This window comes from Megalobrama amblycephala, linkage group LG12, assembly GCF_018812025.1.
Source record: "Megalobrama amblycephala isolate DHTTF-2021 linkage group LG12, ASM1881202v1, whole genome shotgun sequence".
Lineage (NCBI taxonomy): Eukaryota > Metazoa > Chordata > Actinopteri > Cypriniformes > Xenocyprididae > Megalobrama > Megalobrama amblycephala.
Window position 1 is genome coordinate 31172796 of NC_063055.1, and position 23418 is coordinate 31196213.

The window sequence follows — 23418 nt, forward strand, 5'->3', positions numbered from 1 at the left end:
GGTGGTCTAAATGATTGGGGAAATCCATACGTCAGCAGAGAGAAGTCTGTCATTTTACTGGAAGATCGAGTTTAACATTTTAAATAAAAATTACGAGGTCTAAAACTTTTTTTTTTTAATATATTAAACATGCACGGATGAATTTTTCACTATAAATTTAGTAAAGTTATGTTCTTCTTTCGATATGTCCACTAAGCAGTTTACAAACATTTAAATTTATTCATTTTTTAAAAATATTTAGTGCCAGCAATATTCATAGTGCACAATGGTAAGTTGCCAAGTTTAAAGTATAAGTAGTTTAGTGCACAACCATCCAGAACATAGAAACACATTAAACAGCTTTTTGATGATGATGGTGAGTTTTGCTATACCACTTTTTTCTCTGCTCACTTAAGCAATTTTTGAACACTCCCACTCCAGTTTGCTCTCTCAAGCCTATCTCTCTTCTTCTCTTCCACTTTGTCCTCCACAAAGAAGGTCTGCTGTGATCAACACAACATCTTTTACTTTTCTGCCAGACTGTTTGTACAGTATGTTGACTTTGTAAACAGCAAAATGATCATGCTTAGGGCCAAATATCCTCATTATCCTTCACCGTAGCTCGAGTCCAATTCTTACCTTTAGCACAGCTGTTTTTCTCTTCAGTACCACTGTGTGGACTCTTTAATCTTTAACAATACTCCATATAAACCATGGAAAGTTGATATGATTACATTTCTACAGAGCAAATATTGAATGATGATTACACACTACCTTTCAAAAGTTTGGGATCTGTAGGTTTTTTTTTTTTTTTTAAAGGTGCCCTTGATTCAAAAATTGAATTTATCTTGGCATAGTTAAATAACAAGAGTTCAGTACATGGAAAAGACATACAGTGAGTCTCAAACTCCATTGTTTCCTCCTTCTTATATAAATCTCATTTGTTTAAAAGACCTCCGAAGAACAGGCGAATCTCAACATAACACCGACTGTTACGTAACAGTCGGGGTGTACGCCCCCAATATTTGCATATGCCAGCCCATGTTCCCAACATTATGAAAGGCATTAGACAAGGGCAGCCAATATTAACGTCTGGATGTGTACAGCCGAATCAACAGACTAGGTAAGCAAGCAAGAACAATAGCGAAAAATGGCAGATGGAGCAATAATAACTGACATGATCCATGATAACATGATATTTTTAGTGATATTTGTAAATTGTCTTTCTACATGTTTCGTTAGCATGTTGCTAATGTACTGTTAAATGTGGTTAAAGTTACCATCGTTTCTTACTGTATTCACGGAGACAAGAGCCGTCGCTATTTTCATTTTTAAACACTTGCAGTCTGTATAATTCATAAACAACTTCATTCTTTATAAATCTCTCCAACAGTGTAGCATTAGCCGTTAGCCACGGAGCACTATCAAACTCATTCATAACCAAATGTAAACATGCAAATAAACACTGTGCTTACGCGATTAGACATGCTGCATGACGAACATTTTGTAAAGATCCATTTTGAGGGTTATATTAGCTGTTTGAACTTTTTTTATGTTAAGGCAAGCGAGAGCTCTGTGGGCGGAGAGCACGAGCAATTAAAGGGCCAGCAGCCCTGAATCGGCTCATTTATAATGATGCCCCAAAATAGGCAGTTAAAAAAATTAATTTAAAAAAATCTATGGGGTATTTTAAGCTGAAACTTCACAGACACATTCAGGGGACACCTTAGACTTATATTACATCTTTAAAAAAAAAAGTTCTAGGGCACCTTTAAATAAGTATCAGTAAAGACTTTGATATAAATCTTTTTGAAATAAATGCTGACCTTTTGAACTTTCTATTAATCAAAGAATGTGGAAAAAATGTATCACTCTTTTCACAAAAGTATTAAACTCTTTTCAACATTGATAATAATAAGAAATGTTTCTTAAGCAGCAAATCAGCATATTAGAATCACGGGAATAAATTACATTTTAAAATATATTAAAATAGAAAACAGTTATTTTAAATTGTAGTAATATCTCACAATATGTCTATTTTTACTGTATTTTTGATCAAATAAATGCAGCCTTATCGAGCACAAGAGACTTCTTGTAAAAACATTTAAAAAATCTTAGATCCCAAACTTTTGAACAACCCAAGATTTCATGTTCGAAACATTAACTTTAAACAATTTGTGCTTTTTTCCCCTTCAAATAATCATTAAGTTCTCTGCTAAACTGCATTTTAAGGATGATTGTATAATTTAGCATTATTGTGAATGGTGTGTAAACTTAAACTATTAAGAGGCCATATTTGTCACACTCCAAGAGTTCCTGAAACCATTATAATAATTACATTTATGTTTTGTTATTCATGCATTTATACATAAATTATTATTATTATATTCATCTTGTGCCCTCTGGGTCTCTGACATCTCAGGAAGCAGATATATAAACTGTAATTTTTATTATTATTATTATTATTAAGCCCCATATACACCCTCCAAATGGCCTTATTGCCTTTGTAAAGACTCTTCTGCTGACCTTGGTCTCTGTGACCTCAGAAATCTCTATTAAGTAAGAATTAAATGTCATGATTCATATTTTTAAAGGTTTTCTTTTATGCCATTTACAAGAAAAATAATATATTGATTATATATCGATGCATTTCCTGCAGCTATTGAAGTATGATTAACACAACAAAGATCCCTAAATTTCTGTAAAGAGAATATACAGTTTATATGAATATCATATGAAGTATCTGTATTTATTCAAAGTATAAAGAGTCATTGATAGAAAGGACAAAGAAAAGCTTTATGAAGAGGTCCTCTTTGTGCTCTTGGCAACCCAAAAAGGACTATTGTGCCGAACATTTGTACTGAAAATTTAAGTTGGATGCAATATTATGTGGCATTGTGCCAAGCCTGCAAAACCTCTTTAATGCACCAGTTTCTTTCTCTTTATCTTTATTGGTGAAAGCTTGCTAGTAAAAGTGAGAGAGAGGTTGACTGTATTATGCTCTTGTTAACTGTAGATATACTGATGATATTTTAGCATTTAACCTAAGAACTGTGCCTACTACTATCAGTTGTTTTCCTTCATTTATTTTTTGCTGATCATTAAGTTTCTAATCTGTCACCAAACCCAAATATCACCCAATATTGTTCATTCTGTGTGTGTCTCTCTAGCAGAACTTGTACGCACATTTAAACTATGCATAAGATGTTGCCATTTTCGATCATTGGTACAGCAGTGTATTCTGTGCAGCCCAGCAGGTCTGGGATCAAGGTGAAGTCAGTCTGGTGTTGGTGGTCCATGCATCTTTAAACATATCATAATATTCACAGTATGAGCCAATGCCACATAAGCTTTCACTAACGAGTCCTACGCCACTATATTTATTACATGTTGAATCCGAAGGGTCCATTTTAGAGTCTCACATTGTCTTTATGTCCATACTAATGTCTATGGCCATATGTACTGATTGTAAATATATAAATATAAATATATTATTATAATTATATATACATATAATATTATGTTTCTATTATGATTATATTGTTATAATCTATTGTAACCCAAATGCAGGTAACAAATTATATATATAAGAGTTATAATAAACATTAATGTATCTACCTGAGATCAGTTGTGGTCTGGAGTGCTTTTTCTTGTTTGTTTTATGTGTGTGTGTGTGTGTGTGTGTGTGTGTGTGTGTGTGTGTGTGTGTGTGTGTGTGTGTGTGTGTGTGTGTGTGTGTGTGTGTGTGTGTGTGTGTGTGTTCCATGTGGATGCAATTTCTACCCTGAGCAGTAGATGACAGCAAAGTGTATTGAAAAGCACTTCATAACAAGAATATAAAAATAACTATATGGCAATAATTTGACTAGTATTTGAGACAACAACCAAAAATGTAATAATTATGTATTATTTATTCATTTATCAGATACTATTAGATACTTTTTGTTAATGTTTTTGAAATTGAAAGAAAAAGTTAACACTTATTTTACAGTGTCCTTGTTATGTTACATGTGCTTAATGTAGTAACAACAGTAAATTATGCATAATTACATGCAAATAACCCTAAACCAAGCCTTATTCCTAAACATGTAGTAAATGTATGTTATTTAATATTCAGTACTTAAATGTATAATTACAAGGACACCTTAAAAAATAAAGGCCCAGTTTCACAGACAGAATCAGGCTTTAGTTCAATTAGGGCATTTAAGCTGCTTTTATAAATGTTCACTAGAAAAAAAGAAAAGAAAAAAAAAACATTACTGGTGTGCATCTTGAGACAAGACATATTTTAAGGTATATCAGTACAAGTTGCTTTCAGTTAAAACAGCTCAAACATGCATTTCTAGGGACTAGGCTTAAACCTTGTCTGTGAAACCGGGGGAATGTGTTTTCCATTCTGTACTAATGTGCAATATTAATACAGTTCTTTTCAGACTGTTCATTATTAGATTCTATGTGGTCAATTAAGTGCAATTAACTAACATTTTGTAGCATCACTTTCTAAACTGAAGCCAACAAAAACTCAAAATATTCATGATTATTCCAGCTGGAAAATACAGTTTAAGATGGTAGCTTTGTTTTAGAACAAGATTTAGCTGGTCTAAACTTGTAACCAGGTCATACCATCTTGTGGTGAAACTGGTTTTGGAACATTGTAGCTGGTCAACCAGCTGAAAGACTATTGACCAGCTAGAACTAGCTACCATATTCCAAATAAAAAAAAAAAGAAAAAAAAAAAAAATCTACCAGTTTGAACTGGATTTTCCAGCAAAGAAAAGGTTTTGTTCTATTAAACATAACGTAAAATCTCTTAAAATTCTCGTTTTGACAATAACTATGATATTTTAGTTAGAGATATTGTTACTATGGTAATTTTGTAAGGCTATTCAAATGATTACATTACATATGTAGGCCTAATATGTTTGTATGATTCAAGCTTCATTTGTTGAATCTCTCTCTCTCTCTCTCTCTCTCTCTCTCTGGAATACTGAAAAGATCTTGCGTGGGTTGACTGTGTGACGAGCGCAGGAAAGACTAGTTTAACGCATCTCTGCCTTCCAGTTGCTATTGGATCTGTCAGGTGAGAAACGCGCTCACGAACCTGAGCATCCGCGAGATCATCTTCAAAACCATCAGCGCGCGTCAAGTGACCAAGCGTCGGTTACTTCTGGAAATACAGAAGAACGCGGAACTTTAGCGCAGGTGGTCCACCTCTTAGATTTACGTCTTTGAAAAGTCTGTTATATGAGAGAAAACACAAATGCCTTAAGTCTTAAACGACGTTGTTTTTGAAACTCGACGGACGTCGAGGTTAAAATAAACTAACAAGACGGGAAGATTTTACAAAGAAAGCGGAGCGCTCAGAGATGCACTGAAATCTTCCCATGAAAATGGGTTGAAGAAAAGAAAACGCCGATAAAGAGAGGTGTAAGTAGGATTTTTTTTTAAAACACATGGAGCCATATATGTACATTTTATTTTAAAATACATTGACACTATATTTGAAGAAGAAGAGGACCGCGCGCTCAGCGCGTGCAAGTGTTTCATTGACTTTTAATGTATTGATCGCAAATTCCTCTTCTGCTGCTTTGTATAAAAGCAGTTTACTGTCTTGAGATGTTGGACTTCACATTAATGATTCAGTTATAGAATTTCACTTGTCTGTGTAATGAAGAAAGCCTTTTCTTCACTTTATTTTTACAGTATGTTTTCTATCTCAAGCTGTACAGATCTTAGTGGATTTCAGGGATTAAATTTGTATCTTTTTGCTGCTGTTCCCTATTTTCCACCGTGCTACCTCAGCATGTGGGAGTTGTGTGTAGCACAGCAAATCTCAAGATGACTGGATTTTGTAATGACTGGGTTTGTGGAAGCAGTAGAAATGATCTACAGATGTCATTTCTTTTGACTGTAATATAGGCATTTATTTAGATCACTTATGTTCATCACATGGACTCAAATGGATTTTTTTGTCTGGAAAATCTATAAGCCAATGCTCAGAACTATCCATGCCATACTTTTTCTTTATACTTCATCTTTGTTTGCTAACTTGTTGAAGTACAATCACAGCTGAGAGGATGCAAATTATTGAACTCATTTGCTGAGAGCTGTGGTTACAGCCCATACTTTTTTTTACAATTGAAGGATTCATGGATGAACATTAAGACGCAGTCGATGCAAATAACATTGGTGCTGCAAATGTCCTTTACTGGTGTTTTTCAGTTGCTGAGACTCAAGTTGCAACTTATAGGATAAAAGACAGTTCTATCAAGCTTCTACCTTCAGGCTCTTTTGTTTTATCTCCCCCCCACTGAACTTATCAGGTGGGGGGGGGGAAGGGGTAAGGCCTAAACTATGGAGTCCAACCCAGACAGCCCAAGTCGGGCTGTGGAGTACCTTCTGGAACTCAATAACATCATCGAGAACCAGGCCAAACTTCTAGAAACGCAACGTAAACGAATTGAGGAGCTCGAAACACAGCTAGACCGGGTCAACCAGGAGAACCAAGACCTGCGCCAAGACCGGAACCCAGGAACCGAGAACTCGTCGCAGAACCACAACTACAACCAGAGCACTAAGCCCAGCCAGCCGTCATCGCTACCAAACCACAATGCCGGAGGTGTCATTCAGAACAGCAGCAGTAATATACCCTCATCCACGGTGCCTGGTCCAGCTCGACGGACCCACACGAGGCTGACCCGGGGCCTGTCATGTGGGTCAGCCCCTGTTGAGAAAGGCCGACTGGAGCGCAATGACAGCTCTGGGACCAACAACACCTCGACTCTACGGAAACAGTAAGTGCCTTATTCCTTTAAGATATGAGGGTTGATCTGGGTTATTGAATGTTTGGGCCTTTGTGTTGCCCCATGGTATCTGTCCCATTTTTGTGGTATGAGAGATTCATTCAGTGTTGATATGAATTACAAAGACTGGTCAACAAAAGTGTGTGTGCTAGAGATGAAGTCTAAGACTCACAATTAAGTCACAAATAAATTGGGTTGAGACTCTTAAGACACACCAAGAGCGATAACTTATTAGTGTCTACACCAGTGGACGATTGCGTTTCGTTTATTCTAAGCGACGTCTGCTGTCATTTTGTTGTCTGCTGCATTTAAATCTCAAGATTTTAAAGCAGGATGGATCCTGATTGGCTGCCAATGTTTTCATCAGCTGGAAAAAAATAGTTCTGAAATTGATTTCAAAGATATTGTTTCACTGTGTGGACAGTTAGAATGATTTTTAGAGCTATATCCTTATTGTTATCATTATATATATTGTCCTTGGTGTAAAAAGGACAATTACTTTAAACTTCACTTGGACTCTAATGCATCATATGCTGTGGGGTGTGGCTTAGTGTGAGCAAAAAGCAAATCCTGGTTACCACAGTAACCCATTTATTTACTCTGGGGGGAAAAAAAGATTTTTTTATTAACTGAAATAAAAATATGCTAAAAAATTGATAATTATCAATTAATAATATTAACAATAACAATAATTTGCATTATTATTATTATTATTAACAACAACAACTGTATAACAACAACAATAATAGCCTAATTATTATTATTATTTAACATTAAATATTTTTTTTTTTGTTTTTGATTCATGTGAATATACTTTATATACTTTCTTTTGAACTAGTGTGACCTAACGGTTGAGAGAAAAAAAAAAGTATATATATATATATATATATATATATATATATATATATATATATATAGGACTATGAAACGATTTATAAACTTAACCTGGAACTGAATAAAATTTAGGTTAAACTTGATCTTGAAAGTCTTGAGATTCAATGGCAGAGACATGAACATGTTGAGAACAGTTTCTTCCATTTTTGTTTATTTCTGGATTTATATGAATGCAGTCCAAATAGGGCAAAATAAAACACTTTATACAGAAGTGTGAAGGGATATGCTCTGTGTATGCTATGTGTATGACAAAAGCACAATCCATGTTAACTTTGAAGTTGAAACATTTTTGGGATTCTCTGGAACTGAAATGAAACCTCTACTTCTCTCTTGGTCATTTTGTTTGCTTATTTTCCTCAGGCTTTATGCTTCCTTGTTTTTCCATTTCTAAATAAGCAAACACATGGAGTTTGTTGTTGGGTGGGGAAAGGTTAAGTATTCTGCAGATGTTTTTTTCTGCATCCTTGGGTGATCCAGGCGTCAACAAAAGCAGCAGCTACAGAGCGTTAGACTCAGCGTGTGTCTTCCTCTCTGCCTCATTGAGCTCAACCCTCTACCCGGCTCATATAATTATGTTTGCTCGCTCATCGCCAGCAGCTGCACAACCCCTGTATTCTGTACTCGAGTATCTTGAGAGCTCTTAGATCTGTTCATCTTCTGCCTCGTTCATTCTCGCTTGTCTGAAATTATTGACTAGAACAATCCATCACCCTCCTTTCACAATGTTGAATCATCGTGTTCAGAACAAGCCAAAATAAAACTAAAATAAACCAGGCTGATTAAGGGAACACAGGTTTTGTGTTTCTCAGAAGTGTTCAGTGTAAAGTTCAAGCTCAGATTTGGTCCACTGCCGTCTCTAATTGGAAGCATTTCTACTGGGTTGCAGATGCCTTTGTATGCAAAAAAAAAAAAAAAAAAGTGTTTTCCACCAATAATTTCCCAATAAACTCAATGTATACATCTACATCTTTGAAATATACATGTCATTAGATGAAATACTCTGACAGGATGAAGAACATGAAAAATGTCTGACAGTCCAACTTATTTTATTGAAATTTTGAACAGTTTGTGTCAGTCAAATGGTTAAAGTCCCCCTGTAGTCAATCATTTGAACCCTTAAAAACGACACATTTAAAACGTTTTTTCCTGTAAAAAAAAAAAAAAAGTATTCATGCCTTGAAATAGCTTGAATGTAACTCCACACCGTTGCCTCATTTAGTATATGCAGATCTATGAATATGCTAATTAGCCCCGCCTCCACTCACTCGCATGAGCTCAGAGATCCACTTGGTCAACTTAGTGAGGTAAACGCTGCTCAATAGTATCGTTTTTTTTACACATAACTGTTATTAATATGATTAGCCTTTTGCTTGAAACAGCTAAGAATGAGATGGTAATGTTACACAAACCATGTTCCTGTTCTCCATCTCAGTCTGCCTTCTAAAAATCAGTATCCTTAGACATGTGTCTAACAACATCAGTGGGGAAAGTTCACCATAACATCCTAATATATACATCATACACCTGCTATATTGCTAACTCTATCCAATTTTTCATATCAACAGAAAAATATACCGGAATAACCTGTCTTCTCTTTTCTTGAGACTCCCTTGCTCATAGTTCATGATATTCTAAAACCCTCCGGCACATTGACGTGATTGGTTATAAGGTAGTTTGTGATGTCACAAACACCATCGATTTCAAACCGCATTTTTGAAACGGTCTTTAGATCACTGCAGTTTTAAAGAGAAAATACTCAGCAATTGTGTTGATTTATGAATTTGCACATGGTTTATCTTAAAGCATATTAAAAACTCAACACAGACATATACAGTAGACAACATTAACTTGATTTTCACCACAGGGGGTCTTTAAAAAAATTATAAAATTGATGTTTATCATTAATGTTTTTGATTAAAGGTACAATATGTAATAATTCTGTCTGCTGGAGGTCTCTAGAGGCCTGTTCAAAACAAAGGTGTAGCTTGATGACGCTAAGTTTGAGAGCGGACATGTGGTCTCCATCTCAACGGACGGTGCAAAAAAATAGCGATAGGAACAAATCATGTTCATGGATGTGATTATTGACGTTACTGTAGTATGAAGCAGTGCAGGACCGAGTGTTGTGGGAGCTGAACGAGGCCACTGGAGCGATTGCGCAACACACGCCTCGAGCAGTGGAACTTTTATTATGACACAGTCGCAGGCGCCGCTTCCGCTTCCGCTTTTCGGGTCATGAGTATGAGGTAACGCAGCGCTGTTTATCATACTAGATACATTTGAGAGTGTTGAAAATGATGTTATAACATTACTCTGTGCGTTCGCTCGGCAGTAAGATAGATCGATTTTAGATTATCATATTAAATGCTGGATGGCTTGTGTTGGTAAATGGCATGCAATTCATTTTAAAACGTATTGTATGATGGAGAAAATTCTGTATTACTGTTACTAAAAATAAAGCTGCATCTGATTATGCTATGTTAGCTACTTGACAAAATAGTGTTTTTCTCTGAGGCATTGTAAAGCATGGTACTTGAAAAAAAGAAAAAGAAAATTTGATTTAAACAATAAGGCTAAACATGTTGAGCTATATAACAACACTTAGTTTTCTGTCTATAATATATCAAAACAGATGTTCCCTTGTCTATTAAAATGTGTAATATATTAAAGCGTCTTTGGTGTTTCCATGGATTTTACAAAATTAAACCGGAAACCGAGGCAGACCGAGGGTTAACGCGGATATGACGCAATTGACAGGCGACTCCTCACACGTCCCGGAGCCTTGGTTAAAATTGCAATTTTCTCACGATTTACAAATAGTTGGAAACATTTGGGATATTGTAAGTACTCAAGTGAACAAAATATATAACACTGGCCCAGTGTTTTTTGGATATTTTACTGCAAAAATATTACATATTGCACCTTTAAGTTTTGTAGATTACATCAAATTTTATGTTGCTTTTGTCTCCACCATGTAAACCCACTGAACACTGAAGTCGTCCCCTAAAAATGTATCATACTCTTGCAAATCGATTCGACTGAATCATTAAAAAAGAATAATTTCAAAAGAAAAATTTGTTTGCAAATCAGACAACACTATAAGTGCAGATTTGTATGGGCTATAATAAATGCAATTAGCACTTTTTATTAGCACTATATTTGGGTGATTTCTAAACTACACCTTCTACCCTTTTCACATGTTAGTTATTTATTCTTACTTTTTTAAAACCAAGGATTTGTTAGCAGTCTGCAGCTGGAGGATTGGTTGGTAGCAGGCAAATGGTATTCATTGACTGACTGACTCTCTCTCTCTCTCTCTCTGCATCCTCCTCCTCCTCTTTGCCTCCCTCCCATGGGGCTGTTAGTCATTAGTAAGGAACACATATTAGTTATTTATGTGGGTGTAAGACTGTGCTGATTGGCTGGGCAGTTTGTTCCAGTACTACAGAGATCATAGCAGAGGCAGCAAATGAAACGTTTCCATTTTTGTCTAAGTTTATTTGAGATCCTCTAATTAGCTTCACTATTATTTTAATTTGCATGTGCTCCAGCATTTAGCACAATGACCTAAGATTTATGACCTCACGGCCACTTTCAAATGTGTTATAACGGCTGTGCTGACTAAAGCTTTCCACAAATTTTGGGATGCTACTGCACAGTATTGTAAAATCAGATACAGATAAATGGTTAATGTGGCATTTTCATCAAGATTTCAACAGGTTATCAACATGTTTAGAGAGTGCCACAAGAGCAATTTAGGGTTGATAGAAAGCACTGTTATTTTGGTATTATTTATATACTATTATAGTATCAAATTATTGCTTTTATTTATTTTTATTTTTTTCATTTTAATTTTAGTTAAGTATTAGTAATTTTGTTTATTTTGTTATTATTTTAATTTTATGGTTAAGTTTTCATCTTATATTTATATTTTATACTTTATATCAGCTTTATTTAAATTACCGTAAATATTTTTTGATAGTTTCAGCTTTAGTAAAAACTCTTGATTTTTTACTAAAGTGCCCCTTTATTAAAGTGCCCCTATTATGCTTTTTTGAATATTAGCTTTCATGTAGTATAGCTGTTTGTGAATGTAAAATGACTGCAGAGTTTTAAAGATCAGAGCAGAGTCCTGCACGGGTCCATTTTTGGAGACCCGCCCCTGCCCGTACCCGCAAAGTTCAGCACCAGATCCGACCCGTCACCCGTGATAATATCAAAATTAAATCCGCACCCGCCCAGACCCGTTAATATTTGGCCCGTTACCCGACCCGTGCCCGCGATAAATCACACATGCTAAAATCATTCCAATTAAAGTGCTTTATTTTTTAAAAGTTAAAGTTCTTAACTTTAAAGAATTTTAAGAATTTTTTAAAAGTTAATTTCGTTTTGTATTAATTGTATCTTAATTTTAATCAATATTTCATCAACCAATTGCCTGTATTTAATAAATAAGAAGTAAATATAGCATACAATAGATGATCACGACACGGAGGCGCCGGGGAGAACTGGAGCTCGTATCATAAATAAACTAAAACTGAGCGTATAAGGTAGCCTACTTGCCTCACAGACCTGAGGAATATATCTATATTGGAATGTCTACTTTTAAACAGAGCAATTCAAAACGAAAGAAAACAGACTGCTCTGCTTATGTAATCCGAATGAAATGTGCATTTCTCTCAGGCGCGTTCACTACTGCGAAGATCGTGAGTCAGCATCTTCAACTTCATCTTTGCAGCCACTGGCACAGAAAACACTTGTTTATTAATAAACAATTAACATGTCTCCTTGCTATATTTTACATAATCATAATCATTACTTTTTTGTCGGTTCTTTGTGACAGCTTTTAGGTGCTTTATTGGCAGCGCGCAACCCTTACATGTTATCCTACATGAACTCATCACGACCGCATCAGCACAGAAAACATGGAGATGCAACGCTTGCTCCAACTAGGCTACGAGAAGCATCAACAAAAGTTGCACTGTCGCAGTGGTGGTGACGTGATGGGTCAAATTGTTGCGTATAATGGTAATTTAGACATACAAATATTGTGCATATTTTTCATCCGCGCTACTACCCGCCCGCAAGGAGTTAATTATCCGCCCGCATCCCCGCCCGTGAATTTTAGGAATGTCACAATCCACCCGTTTTAGCCACTTTTATGCGGGTACCCGCGGGTACCCGCGGATACCCGACCCGTTGCAGGACTCTGGATCAGAGTGTTTGACAAATACAGTTATTGTCTCCTTAAAAAAAAAATGATTCTGAAGTTCTGAAATGAGTCATCAGCAACTGCAGTCTCATTTCCTGTTACATACCTATTGAACAATGTAACAAATTTGCATAATGCCAGCCTATATGCTCTTCATTGGCTTCCCACGAACAACGTTTTCTTTGGCCCGCCCTCAGGCCTGGAAGAGTTTGATTTGTGTTGTTGACATGTTGAGAAGATGCTGTTTTAAGCATTGCGAATCCACTTTGCCTGCACTTCAAATGAATAAGGACTCACACTAGAACCGATACAGAAACACAGACACCATCGTTACTGTGTATCAAGGCACCGAGGAAACCTCCCGAGCTGATATTCAGATATGGTAATGGGCGTTTCATTTCTGACACGCTCTGTAATCTGTAAGACCAATCACAACAGACTGAGCCGCGTGACCAATCAGAGCAGAGTAGGCTCACGGAAAGGAGGGATTTAGAGAGACTGAATCTTCGAACAAACCATTTTCAGACTCTTTGAGAAATGAGGTGATGTGTAATGCATATTATGAGAAAATTACCTTGGATTGCCTTGGATTGAACCTATTGTATGAGACCTTCAAAACAAATTAGGAATACTTAAAATAGCATAATTGGGCACTTTAAAAAGAAAGAAAGAAAGAAAGAAAGAAATGCCATCATTTACTCATGTTAATGTTGGAAGATAAAAGGAGAAGTCTTGAAGAAATGTATTGGTCATTCTTTTCCATACAGCTATAATGAACTGGGGCATTTAAGCTTCACAAAGGATGCAAAAGAATAAAATATCATGGAATGATCAATAATAAAGTGGTCCATTTGACTCTAAAATAAGCTTTTTGTGACAAACAGACTGACATTTAGGTAATTTATTCACACAGTCATCCTCTCCAGTGTCCTGTTAACCCCTGCAACCTTTTCCTGAAATATGGTGATCAAGTCATATCAAGGTTCAATTTTGTGACACTTTTTTATGCTTTTTGTTTGTTTCTTTGTTTCTTTGTTTTTTGAGCTTGACAGCCTCAGCTTTTGTTCACTTTCATTATATTGAAAAGAAAGGGTTTTTTTCTTATCCAGAAGAAAGCCATACAGGTTTGAAGGGTGAGTAATGACAGAATATTCGGTCCCTTTAATGCATTCAACCTCTACTTGAGTTTATCGAGTTATTTTTAAGAGCACTTTTTTGCCATTAAGGAGTCTTCTTCTTCTTTTTTTTTTTTTGCCAAAGCATGAAGCATGTTATTCCGGACATCACTCTGCTTTCTGAATCTTGTCTCATCCCCTTTTCACACTCATCTCTCACAATCCCAGCATCCTCTTTTCACTGCTTCAGGTCAGAGGTCATTCTTTATTCATATCTACTCTCCGCTTTTCCCCCTTCCGTGCTCTTTACTCCCCGTCTCTCTTTCTTTGACTCAGTCTATCCATTTATGAGTTTTATCCCCCTTTGCTTTTTTTAAACTCTCTCTCCTCATGTTTTTAGGTGTCCCTCTCTCTTTTCATGTGTGCCGCCCTCTCCACCCTCTCTGTGGCCAACAGATGGAGAATCAGTGTGTGTGTTCCACCGCTTCTCTTTTAGAGTCGAACATGCTGAGAGAAGGTCTTTCTCTCTCTCTCTCTCTCTCTCTTTGCTGGTCTCTCTTTCCTCCTACATTTCCTCCATTTTAGCTCATCTCCATATAGTCTTAGAGTAAATCCTACTGGATCATATCTCCATCTTTTCGTTGTCATCTCCCTCTATTTCTGTCTGTTGATTATAAGGCATTAGGTCAGGGTTATCCAGCAGGTGTGAATTATTGACCCATGTTGTGCTTTTAGAGTGCTTCTGATGGCTCTGACTGTGTGCCAGCGGTCTGAACTCTGCTGTTTATGCCCTTTGGAATAGCCTTGAGCATTTGCAGTTTAACAACATGTAAATAAATGTAACCCTGTTTATTTAATAAATATCCCTGCTCTTATTGTAGATAATATATTTTTTTTTTCATAATTATTTATCAGCTGTCTCAACCTTTCTCAACCTTTCTTCTGACATAACTATGGTGAGAAAGGGAAAAGTTATGTGAGCTTCCATTGCTTGGAAGTGGACGCAATTGTTAACTAGTCTATAAATTCATTGTGTTTAAAGGCCCATTGAAGTTCCTTGGAATACATAACAGTATTCAGTGTGTTGACGCAATTTCAACTGAAACAGGAAGACAGGGCGGGACATTTTGTTTATATCACAGCTCGTTGAGCTTGGTAAAACCACAGTTTCCTTCTAATCTCTAACTATTTCTCCTCATAACCTCCATATCATTTTAAAATATAGCATTCTGTGCAGAATTCAAATGGGTTTGTTAAGTTTTGTGGTCTGCGCCGACTCGCGGATATGATCCGCTCTTTGCTATCGTGTCTCTGGACCGGAGCAGACTGTGTGCACTGTGGTTCACGTGACACTAACGTGAAACCAGTATTCATTCGCCTCAATGGAAAGCATATTTACACTGTCTTAATCGTTCCCTATCCCCTATATAGTGCACTATGTGCCATTCACCATGTACAAAAATAGTAAATGTGTGAACAAGTAGCTGACTTCAGTCACAGCTTCAGAGTCTATTTATAATGTAGGGAGCGGGACGTTTTAGATTCTAGAGAGAATTATGATTGGACAGAAGATTTGATGAAAAGCTGAAGTCCGTAGTGGTGTCATGAAAATCTGTGATCCATTTTAACGGAAGTGAGGGACTGAAGTTTTGAATGCTTATACCTCCTAAATGCGAATTTTGTCATTGTTTTTGAACACACCAGCTTATTTCATAACCTTAATGCTAACATATTCATACTAAAAGCTAAAAAACTTATTTTTTGATTTGAGGGGGACTTCAAAGATGTCAGTGTTTTTCATCAACTCACGAACCACCTGCAGTTCCCTCAAGAACCCCATATCTGATTCCTGAGTTTTTTCTCTCAGAATGCTTTATCATATCAGTCTCTGTATTTGTGTAAAATGCAGGTTTTTTTTTTTCTTTTCTGAATTGAGGTAGTTGAACTAGGTCTATTGGAGTGTCATGATTTCTCTTCATTTAATTTGTATTTAGGGCTTTCCCCTCATCATTTGGATTCTTGTCTGGATGGTTGGATCTATTTTACATAAAGTTACTGAAGGTCCCACTTTATGTGTCTTTAACTGTGCTTACAGATTAAAGTAAAATGTGTCTGTACACAATTAGTGAATTATATCAAATGATTAATTGAAATGCTAGTACATAGTAACACTTAAAGGTCCCGTTTTTCGTGTTTTTTTGAAGCTTTGATTGTGTTTATAGTGTGCAATATAACATGTGTTCATGTTTCGCGTGTAAAAAAACACAGTATTTTTTACATAATTTACTTATCTGTATACCGCTGTTTCCACTGTCATAAAAACGGGCTGATGACTTCCTTGTTCTATGAAGTCCCTCCTTCAGAAATACGTAACGAGTTCTGATTGTGCCAGCGGTTCCTGTGTTGTGATTCGACAGCTCTGAGGGCACCGTGCCCGGAAAAATCACGCCTCTTACCATAACGTGGAGATGCACGCGCTCAGTGTTATCGTAAACATGTCTTTAATTTTACCCTATCAATTTGAGCCGGAATCAAACCCGGTGATTGGACTGCGGGATGAAAATAACAGCGTTTCGACGACATGGCGACAAACACACTCTACAAACGCAACTCTTGTGTATTCCTGTGGGCGGAGGTTAGTCAAAAAACTGTTTTAGTGACGTCATTAAAGAAGGAAGTAGAGGGATGTAGTCCAAACTGGCCGTTCGATGTAGGCGACTTCTGTTAAATAAAATATCTCGCTTGGCATTGAACTTTGAGCTTTAAAATTTTACAGATTTTATTTATACTCTAACAACAACATTACACACTAACTAAAGTTTGAAACATGGGATCACGAAGAACGGGACCTTTAAGACACTTAATATAAAGTGGGTCCCAATGTTAAACCATGTGAATCACATCAGGGCTTCAGTGCACATCTCACACTGTGTGTTGCTTTGACCTCCACCTGAAAAGCTGCACAGAAAAACGACGACAAACAAAAAGTGAAAAGTATTCAAAGTAGTATAAAATAATACAGTAAATAGAATAAAATAAATGTTCAAGATCATAGTTTCAATTGGTTACATTCACATGAGTGCATTTTGCAGGTGCTTTCACCCACAGGAAACTGCATTTTTTGTTTGTTTTTGCATCCCAATAAGATTTATTCATACAGTTTGGCAGGTGAAACATTTCCTGTTGCTTTGCTCTTTATTCATTTATTTATTGCTTGTCTGAAAATCACAAATTTACATGCAGAGTTGGACCTGTCATTGCAAAGCTAGACAGTGCATACATAATGGAAATTATACCTTAATCATTGGCTGTGTTTCAAAAGGTCAGTGGAAAACAGGGGCCACAGTCATGTTGAAAATGTTTGCACTTTAAGTGCCATGTTACAACATGTTACAGTGCGCAGTATGGCACTCTTAATGATGCTTCATGTAGTTCAGTGAATGTTGATATGATTCATGTGAAACAGCCTTTGCACAACTCAAATTTGCTATTACAGCTTAGTTGCAGCAAATACTGACTTTTAGTCATCAATATTAATTTATTAATATCATAATTTGGTGTTATTTAGTTCATTTGTATAAATATTGCATCTGAGTCACATGATTCACACATTAAGAGGAGCATGTTCACGTAATTATGCTTCAGGTGTATAAATAGCTGATTATCTCACTGCCAGTTCTTAATGCCAACTTCCTATTTAGTCCGACCTCCTGATGCCTTGTTCTGTATTCAACAACAAACCACCTTGATGAGCGACCGTGTGAACTACTCAGTTTGCAGAGCTAAGCCAAATCTTGTTACAGTGCAGTTCTTGATTATAATTCTAACTCTAGTGTGTTATTTAATATTACATTTAAAGTATATATACTTTAAATGAACTAAATTGCAATCTTCATCATTACACTGTAAAAAATCATTTTCATGATTTGTTATCATAACATTTTTTCTTTTGTCAAATCAACTTAGATAATTAATGTAGTTCAGATAACATAATATTTTGAGTTTCTGTTGATTAAACCAATCGTCTTCATTGTATTAACTCAATTTTTTGAACTCAAACATTTAAGGCAGCCAGGTAACTTACTTTTTTAAGTTAAACCAACAATTCTTTTTTTACAGTGTACAAATGTGCATTTACAAATATATTTAAATACATGACATAAGTTTCAATAGAAATGACATTAATTCATATTTTAGTTTACTATAAATGCTTGTCAGTACATTCAGCAGTATCATATTTCAAAGATAATACAAGTAATTTTGAAATTACATTTAAATATATACTTAAATTCTACCTAAGTGGGTCAAAATAATCTAAAGTTCAAATAATGGCATTTAATAGAAATCTAAACTTTAACACATTTTAATTTAATTGTAAACAACATGCAGTTAAGTGTACAAAAACACTACATTCTTCACTACAAGTATATTTGTTTATTTCCATAATAAGTACCTTTTTTTTAGTTTGCATACTTTTTCACAAGGGTTGCAGAAGCAAAATTATCTGGTTAAATTATGAGGTTCAGATGGTGAAAAATAGACAAAACTACTTTAAAAACAATGTTTTTTTGTGCAAGAAACCATGATAAGGAAAATTTGCGAATATCTGAGAATGCAGCTTATGCATCATTTCTGTTTGATATTTTAAATGCACTACAGAATTTACTCTCAGGAAGGGTTTGGCACCACAGGTAACTCATCACAGCTGGTGTGGATATTTAGTGTTACTCTACATTTAAGCTCACATTATTTCATTTAATACCACATGAACATTAGCGTGAGCAATTATCTCTTTTTTTTTTTTTTTCTTCACTTGCACTATTATTGGCAACCAATTTTCCACAGTCACATTTATATCGTACTATGTAATTCCGCTTGATTCTGCATGTGGGTAGTTATAATGTGTCCATGGACTTCATTTTTAAATGCATTTATCTTGCGTCTTGTCACAATTTCTTTTCAGCAACTTTTTTCCTCACTGATTCATTTTAAATGGTCCTACGGTGTTACAATTGAATTTTCAAAAGAACAAATATTTCATGTGTCCTCTCAATATGAGTTCATAAAAGATGCATGCTATAAAAAATAGCAAAATTTTGTCATCTGAACTTCTCAAAAGTATGTCAGGTCAACTTGTTCAGTAAATGGAAAGAATGAGTGAAGGAAGTAAGTGTTTGACTCACCTGTTTGTCAGACAGCCTGTCAGGGAGTCCGACACACAGTATGAGAGTGTTTAATTAGTGTGACCTGAGTGTAATTACAATAAGCCAAGGGTGTTAATTACTGCTGTGATCTTTATTTATGTATCTTCTGTGCTCTAAATGAAATTCAGCTAAATGTTTATTTATTTTGACCTATCAGGGGTGGACAAACAAGACTTTAGACTTTTGTTTCATCTATCAAACTATTATCCTGAGTGATTTATATTTATCCATTTAGCAGATCCTTTTATCCAAAATGACTTTAAATTTGTGAATGCAAGCAATTCATCCTAAGAAGTCAGTAAAATGAGAAGTGCCACATAATTTATTTATACAACCCGAATTCCGGAAATGTTGGGACGTTTTTTAAATTTGAATAAAATGAAAACTAAAAGACTTTCAAATTACATGAGCCAATATTTTATTTACAATAGAATATATATAACATAACAAATGTTTAAATTGAAAAATGTTACAATTTTATGCACAAAATGAGCTCATTTCAAATTTGATGCCTGCTACAGGTCTCAAAATAGTTGGGACGGGGACATGTTTACCATGGTGTAGCATCTCCTCTTCTTTTTAAAACAGTTTGAAGACATCTGTGCATCCAGGTTTTGAGTTTCTGGAGTTTTGGTGTTTGAATTTGGTCCCATTCTTGCCTGATATGGGTTTCCAGCTGCTGAAGAGTTTGTGGTCATCTTTTGTTTAATGATGCGCCAAATGTTCTCTATAGGTGAAAGATCTGGACTGCAGGCAGGCCAATTCAGCACCCGGACTCTTTTACAACAAAGCCATGCTGTTGTAATAGCTGCAGTATGTGATTTTGCATTGTCCTGCTGAAATACACAAGGCCTTCCCTGAAATAGACTTCGTCTGCAGGGGAGCACATGTTGCTCTAAAACCTTTTTATACCTTTCAGCATTTATACTGCCTTTCAAAACATGCAAGCTGCCTATACCGTATGCACTTACGCACCCCCATACCATCAGAGATGCTGGCTTTTCAACTGAACACTGATGACACTCTGGAAGGTCTCCCTCCTCTTTAGCCCGGAGGACACGGCGTCCATGATTTCCAACAAGAATGTCAAATTCTGACTCATCTGACCACAGAACTTTTTTCTACTTTGAAACAGTCTATTTTAAATGAGCCTTGGCCCACAGGACACGACGGGGCTTCTGGACCATGTTCACATATGTCTTCCTTTTTGCATGATAGTGCTTTAGTTGGCATCTGCAGATGGCACGGCGGATTGTGTTTACCGACAGTGGTTTCTGGAAGTATTCCTGGGCCCAATTAGTAATGTCATTGACACAATCATGCATCCAGTTTTTTTTTTTTTACTTTTGATGATGTTATGCACTGTAGATGATGAGATTTGCAAAGCTTTTGCAACTTGACATTGAGGATCATTGTTTTTAAAGTATTCCACAATCTTTTTATGCCCTCTTTCATAGCTCTGCCCATCTTTACTTCTGAGAGACTCTGCCTCTCTAAGACATCCCTTTTATAGCTAATCATGTTACAGACCTGATATCAATCAACTTAATTATTGCTAGATGTTCTCCCAGTTGAATCTTTACAAATGTATTTGCTTTTTCAGCCATTTGTGCCAACTTTTTTGAGACCTGTAGCAGGCATAAAATTTGAAATGAGCTCATTTAGTGGATAAAAGTGTACAATTTCTCACTTTAAACATTTGTTGTGTTATTTATGTTCTATTGTGATTAAAATATTGGCTTATGTGATTTGAAAGTCTTTTAGTTTTAACTTTATTCAAAAGTTAAAAAACGTCCCAACATTTCCAGAATTCGTGTTGTCAAAACTAATATTCTTTACATTACCTGTGAAATTGTGCATGGTTTTTGCCATTGAACAACTTGCTATCATAATGCTAGGGTGTTGTGGGTGGTTTCCAGAGAGTTGTTATGTTGTTGATAAAGTGTTCTGAGTGGTTGCTAGTGTTAGGGCATTCTAAATGGTTGCAAGGGTGTTGCTAGGTGGTTGCCAAGGTGTTATGGGTTACCCAAGTCAAAAGAGGCCCCTTTGGTCTGTCCTTCAATGTAAATGGATTTTTGCCTCTTTCATCATCTGCCTGGCAAATAAGTCTGAACTATTAGAAAAGTTATAACACGTATCGCAAGTGGCACAGTGCCGATGTAGTAGTACAAACAGTGTGGGAGGATTAATACACACAAGATTAATACTTAAGCGTCATGAGTATTACAGGTGCAAATCAGGTAATGGTGTAAACGTGCCCACATAATCTGTGCTGAAGGTATTGCTGTCTTGTTGTTTTCCAGCTCTTAATAAATAGAAAGAATCCTAATTACTCAACACTGTTTTCTTTTCATACATTTGCATAATTGTGGTTTATTTTCATTTTGGCATTACTGTTTCCTAATGCTGTGCTCACAGCAGGTCAGTTATGCAATATTTTAACATGGAGCTAACAATCACCAGCTGAAACTCTTACAATCCACCAGGGAGGACAAGTTGACAGGATTTGCTCTTTAGGCTTGAATCTGTCTCCAATTTTGCTATTTTTATGATAGTTTTTTTCCTCCCTATCTGTCTCTGTCCCTCTCTCACACATACACACAAACACACGAGCTGTCCATTCCTATCTTAGCTTACTGAATGTGCATGGGTAATTTAATCATAAAATATATGTATTATCAGATAAGAATAGGCTTTGTTTTATTGCAGTATCAAAGAATAGCTCTGTCTTATTTTCTTTCATCTCTTTCCATGTGTGTGTGTTGAAGCGATGACTCAGAGTAGAAAATAAAATCACGTTTTCTGTTTTACCCCACTGTCCTCCTTCCTTTATCTCTCCTCCATCTATGCCTCATTTTCCTCTCTCTGCACTCATGCAGTTCAGTGTACATAAATAGATTTCTACATTTTCTGAAAGAAATGGAAGTTGTGTGTGCTTGTGCAAAACTCACTGCCACAATGATGCAATGGGTGCTTCTGGCTGCTAGCATTGCAAGCCAGTTGCTACTGTGTTCAGCATGCTTTGATATATGTGACCAGTCCTGTCAAAATGAGTCAGAATGCGCTTGGGTTAAATATGAGCTATAAGCAAAAACAAGCGAAAAAATGTCAATTTTAGTTGAATCTGAGGTCTTCACAAAAATGTGTTCAATAAGCCCTAGCTCATCTAGCGATTCCAATGCTCCAAATAGCAAATAAACAACTAAAATTGTCTTTATTTGTACATTTTCTCAGAGGAGTACCTTTCCTTTGTTTTAATAATCCATGTAAAATTGCTTTTTTTTTTTTTTTTTTTTTTTTTTGCAGTTTGGTATCGTTTTTAAGTACAGCATTCCAAATTTGTGAATATGCATAGTGAAGTTTCAATGGCATGAGTCTGAACCAATGAAATGTGATTTTCTAACTCATGCTGATGTAACAAAATAATCTTACTTGCACTTACTGACACATTGGAAGCACACTCAAAAAAAAAACAAAAAAAAAACGCAGTGATCCCGATATACACATAAACACAGAATTACAGTATTTCAAAATATATGGTTGCTAGGTGATTTTGTTTTAGAACCTTTAACTAGATTTTCTCAAAAATGACTTTGCTGACTCTGTCGACAAACAGGTGTAGCTCAGTCATTTTGTGTCTGATTCCAACAAATCATACATATACATTTTGAAGGTATTTTTTCTTTTTTCAATAGAGAATGTGAAAATAACAATAACTAATTTTTGAAAATGTTCTTATTGTGACTCATTTTGCCAGCATGAGTCATGACTCACATGGTTTCTGGGTGGTTATTAAAGTAAAAGTTGCCTATACTCTGGTTTTATTATATGGCATTCTCTAGAAATGGCTTTGGTCCACCCTACATCGTAAGTATTTGGGATTTTTTTTTTTTTTTTTTTTGCCTGTTCTTACATCTCTCCTCAATAAACCACACATTTTTGAGGTGTCATTCATGTCACAAGTGCAAACAGTGTGAGATGAGTGAATTCAGAGCTACTGCATGGCTTTAGTGTGGCGCTGAGGGACACAATACAGCACTCTTAAAAAAAAGGTTCCAAAAGTAATGCTATAGTAGAACTATGTTTTGTTCCCCAAAGAACCTTTCAGTCAACAGTTTTTTTTTTGTTGTTGTTTTTTTTAAAAAAGAACCATTGATTTTCAACCTTCTCAGTCTTCTCAGCACTGATAATAATAAGAAATGTTTCTTGAG

General features: G+C 35.8%; 1 protein-coding gene across 7 annotated transcripts in view; it reads left to right on the forward strand.

The window, feature by feature from the left end:
- Nucleotides 1-5005: 5005 nt before the first annotated feature.
- The window catches only part of iqsec2b (IQ motif and Sec7 domain ArfGEF 2b), a 98493-nt gene continuing 80080 nt past the window's right edge, over nucleotides 5006-23418 (forward strand). Inside the window, exons 1-2 of one of the 7 annotated variants that reach the window (XM_048210574.1) lie at nucleotides 5006-5406; nucleotides 5683-6773. In XM_048210574.1, coding sequence (XP_048066531.1) covers nucleotides 6334-6773 — 440 coding nt within the window. In that variant the 5' untranslated portion in view covers nucleotides 5006-5406; nucleotides 5683-6333. Of the gene's footprint in view, nucleotides 6774-23418 lie in introns of all 7 variants that reach the window. The other 6 variants (XM_048210575.1, XM_048210576.1, XM_048210579.1 and 3 more) reach the window with 6 other exon arrangements.